This window comes from Aedes albopictus, chromosome 2, assembly GCF_035046485.1.
Source record: "Aedes albopictus strain Foshan chromosome 2, AalbF5, whole genome shotgun sequence".
NCBI classification, from domain to species: domain Eukaryota; kingdom Metazoa; phylum Arthropoda; class Insecta; order Diptera; family Culicidae; genus Aedes; species Aedes albopictus.
Window position 1 is genome coordinate 159296385 of NC_085137.1, and position 16937 is coordinate 159313321.

Below are 16937 nucleotides of genomic sequence, written 5' to 3' on the forward strand. Positions count from 1 at the left end.
TTTGGCCTTCCTCGGTGTCGTAAATCAGCACCCTGTTCTGGAAGTAACTACCCAGAATACGCCTTAGTCCAGCCGGGACACCTAAGCGAGATATGGCGCTCTCTATGGCGGCCCAGCTTACACTATTGAAGGCGTTTCTAACGTCTAGCGTTACGATCGCGCAGTACCGTATGCCTCTCCTCTTTTTCTGCAGCGCAATTTCGGCCAATCCAGTCACCGACCTAATGCCATCTACTGTCGATCTACCTTTGCGAAACCCGTACTGGCTGTCTGATAGCCCCGCGTTGTCCGACCTCTCGGTATAACCAATAACCTTGACAGAATGATCCACTCTAGGAGTTTCCCGGCCGTGTCTAGGAGGCAAATTGGTCTATAAGCCGACGGGTCGCCTGGTGGCTTCCCGTGCTTGGGCAGTAGAACCAATTTTTGCCTTTTCCACCTCTCCGGAAACTCGCCTCTATCCAAGCATCTCTGCATAGCCGATCTGACCATGTCAAGGCTAGCCTCGATGGCCGCTTTAATAGCCACCGTCGGAATGCCATCCGGGCCCGGGGCCTTGTTCAGCTTAAGTGATTTCGCAATTGCGGCTAACTCCTCATTCGTCACTGGGGGAACCTCACTCGGACCAGGATGGTCTTGTGGTGTGGGTGCCCATGGTCTCACCTCGTGGTGCGGGAACAACGTTTCCACAATCCTCTGCAGCATCGCGGGAGAGCGTTCCGGTGGTGCAGATGTGCCTTTCGTTTTGCACATGACTACGCGGTATGCATCTCCCCAGGGGGTTGTGTTGGCCGTCTGACAGAGATCGTTGAAGCACGCCCGCTTACGCGCCTTGATCTCTTTGTTCAGTGCCAACTTTGCCGCCCTGTATGCCACCTCTCGCTCCGCTCTCGACTCATCGGTCCGGGCTCTCTGCATCCTTCTCCTTGCCCTATGGCAAGATGCACGGAGCTCCGCGATTTCTTGATACCACCAGTACACCGGTCTTCGTCCATTCCTGGGTATGGATCGTCTCGGCATTGCCGCATCACACGCTCGTCTCAAGGTACCAACTAGACCGTCGCTAGACAAGTAGTCTGTATTCTGCTCCATGAGCATCCGCTCCACAAATGCCGGCTTATCGAAACTCGAGGTTAGCCATCCTCGGTGAGTGTCTCTTATCCTCGACTGCTGCCGTCTACCGCCCTGTTCGATACTGTATCGAATCGCCAGGTGATCACTATGCGTGTACCCGTTATCAACTCTCCAGTCTGAGCTAGGGTTAAGCCCTGGGCTCCAGAAGGTCACATCAATGATGGACTCCGCACCGTTTCTGCTAAAAGTGCTTACACTGCCGACATTCGCGATCTCAACGTTCAATCCCGCCATAGCTTCGAGTAGAGCCCAACCTCTCTCGTTCGTAGAGCGACTGCCCCACTCGACCGCCCACGCGTTAAAGTCCCCACCGATGACCAAGGGGCTCAGTCCAGCTAGAGCGCTTGACAGTGAATCTAGCATGGACGAGAACTGACCTATCGGCCACCTAGGTGGGGCATAGCAGCTGCAGTAGTAGACTCCGCCGATCTTCGCGATCGCGAAGCCCTCGCACGTCGTGGAGATTATCTCCTGGACCGGGTACCGACCGGTCGTACAGATCGCCGCTTTCTTGGCCTTATCCGCAACCCAGTTCCCGTTATTGGGGGGGATGCGATATGGGTCCGAAAGAAGCGCGATGTCTATATTCGACTCCGAGGCGGATTGCCACAACAGCTGCTGCGCGGCTTCACAGTGATTCAGGTTCAACTGTGTGACTTGCGTCATTTTCGACCGTTACGTCCACTTATGCTTGGGCACTTAGGCCCACCCGTCACATGGCCCTTGTTCGTCGTGCAAATCAGACACTTTGGCGCCGATTTACACTCCCTGACGAAGTGGCCTTCTACTCCGCATCTTCTGCAGAGCTTGCTCCTATCCGGGCCTTTGCATGCCCCCGACTTGTGGCCTCGTCCGAAACACCTGAAGCACACTTCCGGCGGCTCACATACACTGAGCGGGCACTCCGACCATCCGACTTCAACCATGCCCTTAGCAGTCGCTTTCTTCGGTTCCCCGACTGGAAGCTTGATCGTCGCGATCTGCGTACCTGCTGGGCCTCGCCTCATGCGGATCGATGCGCATGGCGCGTCCACATTACACTGCTGTTTAAGAACAGCAGAGAGCTCCTCCGCGGTGGTGATCTCATCCAAGTTCTTGCACTGGATGGTCATCTCCGGCGTCAGAGCCCTCACCCGCACTTTTTCACCAAGCACCTCTTGTGCTAGAGCCGTGTAGGAAGAGCCCTTGTTAACGGCATTCTTCTTCAGCTCTAGCATCATCTCTCCAGTCCTAGTGCGCCGGATGCTTTTAACATCCGCACCTAGTCCCGAGAGACGATCCTCGCTCCGCATAGCCCGCAGCACATCTGCGTAGCTATTGCCCTCTGCTTTGAGCACCAGTGCGTCGCCTTTCGTACGCTTACGCGCCGGCTTCGCCTTGGTTTTGCTCAAAACCTTCTCTTTTTCTACGCGCCCTCTCTTGCCAACCGTGATCCAAGGGTTCACCTTCCCTTGGACCGGTTGGTCACTGCTACCGCTCTTAGCAGTCTCGCCTCGGGGTTTCGGCTCTTTGCCCCGAGCCCGTTTCGCGCCCGGCTTGGCGTTACTCGCACTACGCGGGCGTTTGCCATTCACCGGCCGCTCCACATCCATCGATCTCGGCCGTTTGGTTTGGGCCGAGATTTTTCCACTCTCTGCAGCCCCACCTGGCTGCACCTTGCACACACTCTCTGTGGAGGAGCGGTCCGTTTGCGTGGACCTCTTCTCTCTACCCGCACTACGATCAAACAGGAGATCGTACTCTCTCCGGGCCTGGGCGACCGAATCGCGGAGCCTCAGCAGACCTTTTTTAAGGTCTTTGCTGATGTTGTTCCGCCCACTGGTGTATCCGATCAGCTCGTCGAGCTGTTCGGAGACCACCAGCAGCTTCGGAAGTCCATCCCTATTGCGAGTCAGCGCACGCGTGAGCTCTGCTCCACTCATCTGCGTGTCCTCTATTGCCGACCCGACCCTCGGAGTGCCGTACTCCGACACTTGCGGGGATTCTACCCTCGACGCCTGCGTTGGTGATCTGACCAGTCCGCTTTTCGCGAACGGGTTGATCACCTCACCCTCCACGTTCTCAGATTCCCTAATTAAATACGTTTCCATCTCTACTGTAAGGGTCCCCCTTAGAGCCGCTATCCCTCACTGCCACTGAAGTAGTCGCCCAAGGATCCCGGTGGTTATCTATGCAAGCAGGGAGGCCACCCACGGGTTGGCACAGGCCCTTATGGGACCTGAGCTCAGAGCCAGGATCAGCGCAAATCAGGATACTTCAACTGAACCTACCTCCACCCAGTTAGTTTCCTAAGCTGGATACAGTTCGGGAACGTACTCTAAGGCCTTGCCAAGGTTTTATGGGACGGAAGGCGGCTCCGACATTAGCCCATCCGTCGTTTCAGGTCAGTGTCACCCGGCCCTACTAAGAGGATAGAATGCCGTCACCACCAGCACTCCTCTACTCCGCGGTCCTCTTAGAGTGTACCATCTCATTGACCAGTAACGTCGCGCGCCAGTATATCGTAATCAGGAGCTTACTGACATCGCTCCTGATGTGCCCGAGGCACCCCTGACTAGGCTATGGCACTTTGGAAGCGGTGCCGGTTCGCTTGAACAGAGTTGATGCTTCCGGATGTGTGGTATTTCTGAAGAGGCCCAGCAGAGCCCACTGCTGAACCCCCGCCACGCCTAGGCAAACTCCGCTTGAACAGTTCGTGTGCAGCGCACATGATGCTCGGTCACCTTGCGATGCCAAAGGTGGTGAGTCCTCACTGATGTTAGAACATGCTTCGCCTAAGAAACGCCATCTTAAGCTCCCACCGACGCCGAGGGCGGTGTCTGTACTTGACTCCAAGACTGGCTGCCACAGCAACTGTTGTGCAACTTCACAGTGTTTCAGGTTTAGCTGTGTAATCTGCATTATCGTCGGTTGGTTCGACCTCCTCGCGTGCCTGGACATTTACATAGGTCCGCCCGTCATAAGGCTTTTGCTCACCGTGCCGTTTGGTGCCGAGTTACACTCCTTGGCGATGTGACCTTCCACTCTGCACTTCCTGCAGAGTTTGCTCTTGTTGGGACCATTGCACGCCCACGACTTGTGTCTTTGCTCTAAGCACTTGAAATTGAAACACGCCACTGGCGGCGCGTTCATGCTGAGCGGACGCACTGGCGATCCTACATTGATCTTGCCGACTGCAGTCACCTTGTTCACCTTGTTATCTGCGTGCCTGCTGGACCCTTTCCCAGGTGGATCGATGCACCTGGTGCACCTACCCCGCACTGCTGCTTAAGTGCGTCTTTTTTTTTCCTTCTAAACCATAGGGGGATAATCTGCTCAACAGACACCCTAGCAGAAGGTTAGGGTAGTGTAGGTCTGACAGGCCGTCTTCTACAACAAAAGTAAAATCCAGGACTACTCTCTCCTCGTACCCACTAAACCATTCCTATGGTCGCCAAACCCTACGTCTCTCCGGAACCACCAAGAAGGTATTGCTTCAGAGAGGGTCTAGTGCACATCGCACCCACAAGGTTAGCTGCGTAGCCTGCAGCAACGAACATCGATGACTCGCTTTGGAGAGTCCATCACGGTAGCATGCTGGCGCTTAGCCAGTTTCCCGAGTGGTCCTCGCCACTCCCTTTGTCCTCGGAAGGCGGGCAGGGTCAACCCCGCCCGCGCCCTACTGCTGAGCGGACATCAAGAACTGATGCCCACGTGCAACCCGATCTGACCTGCCCGTAAGGAAGGGTATCACTACCCTTCAGGCCCTATCAGATGCACCCGTAGGTTGCAGACAGCAGGATCTCACCTACCCCGACCCTTGCCGGGGACCCCTTTCCAACCGCGGGCTCGGATCCAACCCAGTAGACCGACGCCACGACAGCACCACTACCGGGACTTCCTCTCCGCGGCCACTTAATCGTTGTAAGGGTCGATCTCGACCGCAGGGCATCGGTATGACCTACGAAGCCGACTCCGAACCCCTGGACCACCTCTTGTACTGCATCTGGACTAGCCATTCTCCGAGTCCACGCGCCACCTCCTCTGTAGCTCCCAGACGATGTGGGTAATAGCCGTTGAAACGGCGTTCCAGCCAAACTCATCCCTACACATCCTCTGGACCAAGTTGTCCGGAGTTGTGTCCTCCCCGCATGTGGCAAGCATGCGGTCACGCATTGTGCGAAAACGCGGGCACACGAACAAAACGTGTTCCGCCGTTTCCTCTAAACCATTGCACACTGGGCATTCGGGAGAATCCGCATGCCCGAAACGGTGTAGATACTGTCGGAAGCAACCATGACCTGTAAGGACCTGTGTCAGGTGGAATGTGACTTCCCCATGGCGCCTATTAATCCAACTATCTACCCTCGGTATCAACCTATAGGTCCACCTTCCTTTGGTGGAACTGTCCCACGCGCGCTGCCATTTGACCATAGAGGCCATCCTGACAGTCCTGCGTATGCCTCTTGTGCCGCGCATTTCGAAGCACTCCATGTCCTCACTGATAAGAATGCTGATGGGCACCATACCAGTAATGACGCAGAGAGCGTCGTGTGACACGGTACGGTACGCGCTCGCAACCCTCAGGCACATAAGCCTGTAAGTACTTTCCAGCTTCCGTCGGTAGCATTTAGTACTTAGCGCGGTGCCCCACGCCGGGCCGCCATACCTAAGTATGGATGTAGCAACACTAGCCAGAAGCTTGCGCTTACTGGCGTACACCGCAGAGCTATTGGACATCATCCGGGACAGTGCCGCAATAGCTGTGGAGGCTCTTTTACAGGCATAATCGACGTGGCTACCGAAGGTAAGCTTATCGTCGATCATCACGCCCAAGTGTTTGACGGAGCGCTTTGACAGGATAGTACAGTCTCCTACACTGATCTCCGTCTGCTGCTCTGACTTCAGGTTGTTAACAACCGTCACCTCTGTCTTGTGGTGAGCCAGCTCCAGTTTTCTGGACCGCATCCACGCCTCCACAACCTTGATCGAGTGGTTGGTAGTCAACTTTACCTCCTCGATCGTTTCACCGTAGACTTCGAGCGTAATGTCGTCGGCAAATCCGACAATCACCACTCCCACTGGATACTCTAACCTCAACACCTCGTCGTACATGACATTCCATAACACCGGACCCAGGATGGAACCTTGCGGGACTCCTGAGGTTATGTAAAAGCACTTCCGACCCACCTCCGTGTCGTGGACTAGTACACGATTCTGAAAGTAACTTCCGAGAATCTTGTACAGGTACTCCGGTATCCCCAGACGCAAGAGCGCATCGGCAATAGCAGACCAGCTGGCGCTATTAAACGCATTCCTTACATCCAGAGTCACTACCGCGCAAAAGCGAATTCCCCTCCTCTTAGGCTCGAGTGCTTTCTCGGCGGTTTTTGTAACCGACAAGATAGCGTCTACGGTGGACCTCCCCTTCCGGAAGCCGTACTGGTTACTCGAAAGACCATTTTCGCCCTCGGTGAACCGCAACATTCTATTGAGGATGATCTTTTCGAGCACCTTCCCCGCCGTGTCAATCAAGCATATTGGTCTATATGCCGACGGGTCTCCGGGTGGTTTCCCCACCTTTGGCAATAGTACCAGGCTCTGCCTCTTCCAAGCTTCTGGGAAAACTCCCTCGTCCAGGCATTTCTGCATAGCAGACCTGAACATCTCGGGAGCCTCTGCAATAGCTACTTTTAAGGCTAGGTTCGGAACTCCGTCCGGACCTGGGGCCTTACCTACGCTAAGGGACTTAGCTATCCCCGCAAGTTCCACATCGGTGACCCTCTCCTCATCGCCAGCCCCAGCCCCCGGCTGTCCTACGAAAGGAGGCCAAGGACTAGGATCATGACGCGGAAAAAGTCCTCCGATGATCCCCTCCAACATCTCTGGAGATTGCTCTGTAGGAGCCATCACACCTCTCGTCTTGGCCATAACGATCCTGTAGGCGTCACCCCACGGGTTCGTATTGGCACTCTGACAGAGACCCTCAAAGCAGGCCTTTTTGCTTGCTCTTATCTCGGTCTTAAGCGCGGCTTTTGCAGCGGCGAACACCACCCGCCGTTCGTTTCGCTCTTCCTCTGATCGTGCTCGCTGCATCCGCCGCCTAGCCCGTAGGCAGGCGCGGCGCAGGTCCGCAATCGCGTCGGTCCACCAGTAAGCCGGTGGCCTCCCATTTCTAGGGTGGACTCGCCTAGGCATGGTCGCATCACACGCACGTGAGAGCACCGCTACCAGCTCGTCGCCGTCTAAACCGATTAAGTTTCGCTCACGGCGGAGCGCCTCCCTAAATACCCCTTCGTCGAAGTATGATGTCTTCCACCTGCGAGGGCTTGGCCTTGGCCTAGCCGCCTCTTCTTCTATCCGCTGTCTGCTGTTATTGTAGTCGATACTGTAGCGAACCGCCAGGTGGTCGCTGTGAGTGTAGCCATCATCTACTCTCCAGTTCGAACTACTTGTTAGGCCAGGACTACAAAAGGTCACGTCAATAATTGACTCCGCTCCGTTTCGACTAAAGGTACTCTTGGTACCGACATTAGCCAAGTCGACATCTAAGATGGCCAGTGTTTCTAGCAGGATCTGACCCCGCTGGTTCGTGAAACGGCTTCCCCATGCCACGGCCCAGGCATTAAAGTCGCCTGCTATTACCACCGGCCTTCGCCCTGTTAGCACGGTCGTTAAGCGGTCCAGCATTTGCGTGAACTGCTCGATCGGCCACCGCGGAGGCGCATAACAGCTACAGAAGAAGACCCCGTTTACTTTGGCGAACGGGGTATTTACCCGTCGTCCATATCGCCGCCATTTTTCTGGTCCCATCCGCGACCCAGTTGCCGTTGCCGGCGGGTACTCGGTATGGGTCCGATATGATGGCGATATCCGTCTCCCACTCAGAAACTGCCTGACAAAGCAGTTGCTGAGCCGCATCACAGTGGTTCAGGTTCAGCTGCGTTACCTGCACTGTGATATGTTGTTCACTGCGGCTTTCTTGAAGGCCGGGCACCTTGGGCCACCCATCGGATGTCTGTTGTTCGAGGATTTCCCGGTACAGATCATGCAGATGGGCGGACTCGTGCAGCTTTGGGCCTTATGACCTTCAGCGCCGCATCGCCTGCACAGTTTGCGCCTGTCGGGGCCTTTGCAGTCCCACGACTTGTGTCCTGGTTCCAGACACCTGAAGCAAACCTCTGGTGGCTCGTGGAATGTCAGGTGACATACACACCAACCCACCTTTATGCTCCCTACTTTAACGGACTTTTTGACGTCCGCCACAGGTAGCTGAACCAAAGCTATCTGTGTCCCTGCTGGCCCTTTCCGTAGCTTAACGGCTGCGGCGGCCACCTGCACATCGCACTGTTGCCGCAGTGCCGTGACGAGCTCTTCCACTTCGGTGATCTCATCGATGTCCTTGACCTTCAGAGTCGCCTCATGTGTCAGAGCCCTCACCTGCACACCCTCACCAAGGACCTCTTCTGCCAGCCTCTTATAGGCGGCGCCCTTGTGCTCCTTCTGGCGCTTCAGCTCCAGGATCACGTACGAGTACGTCTAATACTGCGTACGTCGGCTCCAAGACCCTCAAGCTTGGCTTCGCTTCGCATCATCTTCAAGACGTCCGAGTACTTGGACTGTTCCGTCTTGATGACGATAGCGTCGCCTTTCTCGCGCTTGGCACCTGCCCTCCTACGCCTTGGCTTGGCGTCCTGCGCTACTACCTGCGGATTCGCCTTCTTCTTCCTCTTCCGCTCTACCTTCGTCCAAGGGGGGTCCTCCCCTTGGATCGCCCTACTCTGTGGCTGTTGAGGGCCCACTAGCGGTCGCAACCCCTTGTTCCCATCGTTCCGGGACGGGCCAGCCTTTTCAGGCCCACCCTTCCCAGCTTTCCGGGAACCCTGGCTGGGGTCCGACCTTCCGGCATTATTACCGACTTTCGGGGTAATGATTCGCCTGGCCTTGCGGGCACCGCCAGACAGCTCCTCGTCTGACGGTTGCCTCGCCCGCTTCTGCGATTGCTTGCCCCGTTTGTCGCGAGCAGTCGCTTCCGCCTTATTCGGACTTCCTGCGAAGGAGAAGGCCTCCGTTTGGGTAAACTTCGGCACTTTCTCATTTGCAGGCTCCGCTGCTGCAGCAGTCAGCAACGCGAGTGCCGCGTGCTCCTGCTTGGCATCGTCGATCGACGCCCTAAGTCGAAGCAAGGCCGTTTTCAGGTCCTTGCTTATGTTCGACTTAGTGGACGCAAAGTCGATGATTTTGCCAAGCTGCTGCTCAGCCACCTCTATTGCGGACCGTCCTTTGGATCCTCGGTTGACGGCCCTCAACAACCACGCTCCGTCCATAACCTCCACCGGCTGGCTTGCCGGGAAGTGGACTGGAGCACCCACGCTTGAGCTGCGTACGCAACTCCCAGCGCCTATCTCCTCACTTCTCCTTGTCGGAGATCTCATCAACCCGCTTCTTGCGAAGGGGTTGATCCCACCACTATTTCCACTTAGATTCTGATTTTTATTTGACTTCATGATTAAATCCCACGAGTAGCACGGGAAAGAATGTCCACCACGCCAGAGCCCTGCATTAACGCGGTAAGGGACAGCTTACTGTGGGGGGTGCCCAGGTACCCCACAGGCTCCGTTAAAGATCGAGCATCTTTTTCACCCCCTCGATCACTCATTCCTCAGCACGGGTCGCTTGACACCTTGAATTGGGGTTAGTAGTCCTATTCTTAGCCGGCGACTACGCGGCTGACTCGCAAGCGGGGGGGGGGTGCGTCAGGCCCCAGGACTTTAGTCCCTGCTGCCCCATGTGCTGCTGCTTAAGTGCGTCTGTGAGCTCCTTTGCGTCGGTGATCTCGTCCAGGTTTTTACACTGGATGATGGTCGCCTCCGCCGTTAGGGCTCTCACCTGCACTTTTTCGCCCAGTTCCTCTTGAGCTAGTGCTTTGTAGGTGGTGCCTTTCTTGACCGCATCCTTCTTCAGCACTAACATCATCTCTCCAATCCTGGTGCGCCGTATGCTTTTTACATCCGCGCCCAGCTGTGAGAGACGATTTCCGTCTCGCATGGCCCTCAACACCTCGGCGTATGTATCCGCCTCAGTTTTGAAGACCAGAGCGTCGCTCCGTTCGCGCTTGCGGGCTGGTTTCACTTTTCTCAACTTCTTCTTCTTTTCAACTGTAATCCAAGGGTTCTCCTTCCCTTGGTCCGATCCCTCCATCCGCCCTTGGTGTCCCTGCCCCTTGCGCGTTTCGCAACCGTCTTGGGAGCTTAGTTGCTCGCACTGGCTGTCCCTTTCTTCCTCTTCGGTTTTTTGCGGGATCCTGCCGGATGCTTCTTGGGCCGCGTCTCCTCGGCAGGTTTCGACCATACAGCTCGAGCAGTAGGACGGCTTGGCCTTTCCGCTACGGCTCCGGCGAGCTGCATGGTTTCGTGCTGCATCATCGCGTTGCCAGCAAAGAGGAAGCTGTCCATTTCTGTGGACCACTCCTCCCTGCTCGCATCAGCCGCATATTCCGATCAGAGACCAGGGGGGCATACTCCTTCTTGGCCAGAGCCAACGATTTGCGGAGCTTCAGAAGACCCTTTTCAGGTCCTTGCTGATGGTAGTCCATCCGCTCGTGTAGCCGATCATCCCGTCCAGCTATTCGGCAACTATCAACATCTTTGGTAATCCGCTCCTGTTGCGAATTTTATTTTCATTGACGAACCTTTCGAAAGTTGTTCACCAACTATTATGTGAATTTCTCAAATATTTTTTTTTTCGGCAATCGCTTTTGTAATTTTCTTGGAAATTCTTTTGACATTTTTTTTAATATTTAAGTAATAAATTCAACAATGCCTCTTCAAATTCCTATGTAATGTTTTTGGGAGTTTCTTCATCAATGCTTTTAGGAATTCCGCCAGCAATTCTTCAAGGAATCTTTCGGCAATTCCTTTGAAAACTCCTTGCAGATGAGATTCACAAAGCTCTTTTGGAATTCCTTCTGCAATTCATACGATTTTTTAGACAGTTTCTCTGTGCATTCTCCAGTGCTGCTTTTGGAAATTCGTGGGGTTATTTTTTTTTCTTCTGCAATTCCTTTTCCCTCACTTGCTCTTCCCTCGAGAGTGGCTGACACTGACTCTCTTCTGAACCCATAGCTCTAACGGACCCGGGTATTGGATATAGGTAAACTGCTACTCATAATGGACCCTCAATTCTATTACAACTTCTTCGACAATTACTTCAGAAACATGTAGCTTTGGAAATTCCTCCGGCAATTTCTTTAAAAGTTCCTTCATAAATTCCCTAAATACTTTGAGAAGTCCTTCAGCAAATACTATAGGAATTTCTCTAGCTTTGTATTTGGAAAGTCGTTCGGTAATTCCTTCGGAATTCCTCAAGCCTCAAATTCAAATCTTTTGGGAATCTATTCCGAAATTCCTGCGGCATATTCTTTGGGAGATCCTTCAAAACATCTTTATAAAGTCTTCCTGAAATTTTCATTTTTTTTATTTTCGAAAACTTCATTGGAATCTTTTGGAACTCCTTTGATAGTTATTATAGGATTTCCTTTGGCATTTTGTTCGGCAATTTTGATGAAAATTACATTAGGGTTTTATCATGCAGTTTTTGAGGATTTTTTTCTGTGATAGATCGTACGAGATTTCCTATGGAAATCGATTCAAGAATTCCATTTTCAAAATCCCTCGGCCATTCTTTTGGAAACCGTCATTCCTTTGAAAAATTCTACAGCAATTCCAATTGAGAATTTATCTTTTTTGTCTGAACAATTTAGCGATTAATGGCCGAAGTAATTTACAAAAAATATGCTGAGAAAACTGTGGAAGAAATTTCTAACATGATTCCTGTGAAATTTCTAAATAAATACCCGAGAAAAAATCTAGTGTCTGTGAAGGTTTCAAAGAATATTTGCAAGGAATTATTGAAAATAAATTCTAACAGAACTACTAAAGCAATAGAGAATCACATTTCCAAAATTTAATACATTCTAACTGAACTTGTCGAGGACTTCTACTGAATTTTAGCTAACAGACTGTAGCGATATCCTTAAAATCTAAAAAGCTGTGTTATTGAGCTAATTAAAGAAAACTTTTGAATTATATTGATAAATATAATATTTCTTGTACATCTCTGGGAGTTAACTATGCTTGAAACTTGCAAATTCTTATTGGCAAAAATAGTAGTTAAAATGCTTCAATGAGAAGTTTTCTAAAAAAAATGGAGATGGGAGTATTTTGGGTGAAGTCCCTAGTAAAAAAATATTGACAGAAATTCAAGGAAGAATGCCTTGCAAAAAAAAAAGTACACATGAAAAGATTGCGGAAGAGAACTCTCGAAGACTGGTGACCTCTTTGAGGCATCCTTGTGGGATTTGATTTTATAAGAAGTCTCATGGGAATTACTACACCATTTGAATAAATTGGAATTTTGTCCACTCCGCAGAATTGATGTGCAGCTTTGAGACCGAGCCCCGCTGCAGGAGGAATTCCACTGCACTTCCCAACTAACATTTTCAGTGCTAGAAGCTTCAGTCATTTGTTTTCTGTCATGTAACAACTGAGTTGAAAAAGCCAACACTGTATAAAAGGTAAGTTTGTCAAATATAAACCATAAGCTAATACACGGCTGCAAAACAAGCACCATACAGCTACCATAGTCTGCTTTCAGAAATCAATCACTTGTCACTGGGGTTGCCTCTACTGCACTCTATTCCAACTTCGGAAGGAAGATTTCCCGGAAGATGTGAAAACTTGAACAAATCGAATAGGAGTCGTCAGTAACAAAACAGCTGCTAGTATACAGTACAATTCGCAATACTGACAAATCGTCAAACCAGCAGCGCTTTGAAGGCCGTTTTGCGATATCATTACAGCTAAAAGCTGTAATAAAGAAACTTGGTACGGCTTGTCGGGGTACTTTAATTATTCAATTTTAAAAGTGATACGCTGAAAAAACTCACTTTTTGTACTTAGTATTTGCGTGGTGCTGATGTAGGTGACCAACCGCGTGACTAACGGAAGGTTAAAAATAGTTTAAGGTACCTATCTATTCTAGAAATATACGTGCTAACAATTATCTGATTCAAATTTGCATTTTGTTTTTCTAGAATTAGACTTCTTAAAATAGCTATTACAATTGCAATAGTTTCTTAAAATACCTATTATAGCAGTCGTCTCCATTTACACTGAACCAAACCGTCGTCCGTTTGTTTCTGTATCGTTCCCAGCAGGAGTGCACCCTCGATCCGGATATGACCGACTCGAGCTCGCAGAGTGACGACACCAGCTGCGGCAGTAGCCGCAACGGAAGCCGCGCAGGCAGCAGCCACGGGGGCAGCCGTCACGTTTCTTCCCATTCCGGTCATCATCTGCAAGCGAGCAACACAGCGGCCGCACGTCGCCGAAAAGGCGTCCTCAATGCCAAGGAACGGAACCTGCGGCGGCTCGAGTCCAACGAGCGGGAACGAATGAGAATGCACAGCCTCAATGACGCATTTCAGGTGGGTACGAGACGAGCGTGTGTAATGTGGCTGTCTGTGGTGCAACTCTGGGATGCTCATTTTGCCGTGGGTTTTAGGTCGACACAGTTGTAGGTCAGTAGATTTTAGATTCGTGAACTTCCCACATAGCTTTGTGTGATTAAAACTGTTGCGGGGGATTCCTTCAGAAGCACTGAACATTGAAGAGATGAACTAGCCGTAATAGGAAATTCTTGTGTATAATTTGAAAAGATACGTCGTTAATTAATCTTCTTCTTCTTCTTCTTCTTCTTCTTCTTCTTCTGCTTCTTCTTCTTCTTTTTCTTCTTCTTCTTTTTCTTCTACTTCTACTTCTACTCCTTCTTCTTCTTTTTTTCTTCTTCTTCACCTTCTATGTGGCTACGTTTCCAGTGGAACTTGGCCTGCCACTCTTCAACATGGTGTTCTTTGAGCACCTCCGCAGTTATTAATTGAAGGGCTTTCCTTTTCTTTCCTTCGCACTCACTTGTACATAATTAGTGGGCACAAACGCGAGTGTGTTGTGGATTAGCATCTAAGCCGGAAGAGAGATGGGTTTGTGAAAAAGGAGTGTTTACGCTGTGGCTTCGGAGTCAGTTTGGCTATTCCGCAGAATCATAACCTGTTCTGTAGCTTAGTTTTTTTTTTTGTTTTTATTAATGTGTATTTTAACTTAAATGCTAATTCTACACTAGTGGCTTAGTTAGTTAATGCGCCGGTCTAGCGAATACGGAGTCGTGGGTTCAGATCCCACCAGAACGTGTTTTTTTTTCACAAATTTTAATTTGTCAATAAGCACCATTTCGTTGCTTCTAATTACAAGTTTTTTCAGGGTACCTATTCCATTCCTATCCTAATACAGTACACCCAAACTAGATACGGCTCTAGAACCATTGTGCATCCGACCCTGTGGTATAAGATTAGGAAGGCTTCGCATACCTCACTTAAATAGAGATTCGAGTGCATGCCAAATAGCACATCTTTACATCAGGCATCCCGAAATCGATGTGTTTATCGTATTCGAATGTTACATCTATTTATCTATGTTTCAACTTTTTTAATAAGTTATCCGTTGTTTTTGTTAGTAATATATCCAATTTGATGGAGACACATCGCTTTCTGAGAGCAGCTAAGTACTTTAGTGGGTTCGAAGCAACAAAAGACCATGTCGCAAATGAGAATCTTCTGGCATCCGACCATAGTCACGATGATGGGGGAGCTATTTAATTTTCTCGGTTCTTGACGACAGTAATTGATACCCAAGCAACACAAGTAATTAAACCCCAGCTTTTCCACTCTTTTCTTTTCTTTTTTTTTCCTCTCTTCAACAGTCATTAAGAGAAGTCATACCGCACGTCAAGAAAGAACGTCGTCTGTCCAAGATAGAAACGCTAACCCTGGCCAAGAACTACATTACCGCCCTCACCGATGTCATCATTGTCATGCGAGGCGAAGGCGACACCTCCTCCAGTGGTGCATCGCCGTTGGTCTCGGTGACGACGGCGACAAACGCACTGCAGAACAACTGCATCCTCAAGACGGACGCCGATCTTCGACATCCACTGCAGCAGCAGCAGCACCATCATCCCGATCAGATTTCGTCCAATATATCGATACTTGACGGGCTGAACAACGGTATCAGCCAACATCAGCTTCTCAACCAACACCAGCAGCACAACCACAGGGCTAGTAGTGATAACAACGGCACTAGCAGTAACAACAACAACAACATCAACCTGGTGGATTTCAACAGCATTGCCAGCAGTAGAGGCAGCTGCAACGGCGGCGGTACCACCCACGGTAATAGTAATAATAATAACAGCATCAACAACAATAGCAACAACCATAACGTCAGCAGCAACAGCAACAACAACAACAATGCAAGTAGTATAGACATTGATAACAGCTTCTACGAGGATCCATTTCAGATGATGTAAAGCGCCCACCCTCTTCTTTCGCCATCATCATCACCGGTGAGTTGGTTTTCCAATTCTATCTAGTTTTCCAATGCACACTAACAATGGGTTGAGGAAGCGATCGGAATTTTCTTTTCTTAACTTGGTTGATTGAGAATCTGTTTATATTGTATGCTGGGTTGTATGTGGTGTCTGTTTCGGTCAATGGATACATTCTAAACAGCAATCACAACATGATTGCAGGAATGCAAACTTTCAAAAGATGGATTGATGAGATCAGTAAACATCTTCTGCTACTGATTTTGATTAGAGGGCATAAGCTGCCCATCTGAAACCACGTTGTCCTGAGTCCTCACAAACGAACTAAAACTCTCGCTCTTCGGTGAATACTTAACGAATTTATATTTTTTACAATACTACAGATGTCTAGTATACTGTGACAGAAACAAAGTTTTCGCTCCCAAAAGTGGGTCCCATTTCGGATCCATATCAACTACGCAATATGTCAGTTTGATCATAGAAACTATATTTAAGCGACCACCGTTCTAAGTTTTCAACACTTTGAGAAAAAATAGCTTTTTAAAAAAAAGTTTATTGTTAAACCTAAGCTTATCAAAATAAAAATAAGATTACTGTTGGAAATTTTACTAGGAAACAATGCTTTATAAAGTGATCTGACGCATGTGAAAAAAAATAATTGACTGAAAACCGAATTGCAAGGCAATACTGTTTAGTAAAGTAAAGATGTAAAGAATAACAATAAATAATTTTCATCATTTTAACGATCGGATATGGCTTAATAACTTTTTCGCATCGTTTTAAATCTTCGGAGTTCTGATTTATCATGAGATTTCCTACACAAATCATTCATCGACTTATTTTTTGGTATCAAGGAATGAGCTATGGCGATTATGCTTTAGAAAAATATATTTCACCTATGGGTAAATCGTATGAAAACTTGGGCACCCCGAGTACTCCAACTCGGGTGGTAAGTCCCATCCCAGGCCTTTATCATCTTTCTGGTCATCGGCTTCTACGGTAGGCGACGTTCCATTGACTCCAATTCCTAACATCTCAGCATCCCAAATACTCACAAGCAGTCCGTCCGCCGCAGTATCTCGTCTGCCCAGGCACCACAACCCTGGAGATAGCAGTCCACAACAACAGAATTATCTCAACTGTAGTCATGCCACATTAGATCCCGCCACCCGTCATCCAACGCCTGCTCTCCCTAAGCCAATACGTTTCTTGCTCCAGTGGAATCTTAGAGGATTCCTCAATAATCTCGCCAATCTAGAGTTTCTCATACATCCATCTCCCCCATGGTGCCTGGCTCTGCAAGAAGTGAACAAAGTCTCCATTGAACAACTGAACCGATCACTTCGTGGCCAATATCGCTGGACTTTGCTGCGTGGCACCAATCA

At 50.0% G+C, this 16937-nt stretch overlaps 1 protein-coding gene across 2 annotated transcripts in view; it reads left to right on the plus strand.

Annotated features, from left to right (window-relative positions):
- The window catches only part of LOC115258735 (class A basic helix-loop-helix protein 15), a 75176-nt gene that overhangs the window by 6868 nt on the left and 51371 nt on the right, over positions 1-16937 (plus strand). Inside the window, exons 2-3 of one of the 2 annotated variants that reach the window (XM_062847489.1) lie at positions 13328-13600; positions 14929-15570. In XM_062847489.1, coding sequence (XP_062703473.1) covers positions 13328-13600; positions 14929-15534 — 879 coding nt within the window. In that variant the 3' untranslated portion in view covers positions 15535-15570. The remainder of the gene's footprint in view (positions 1-13327; positions 13601-14928; positions 15571-16937) is intronic. The other variant, XM_062847490.1, reaches the window with a different exon arrangement.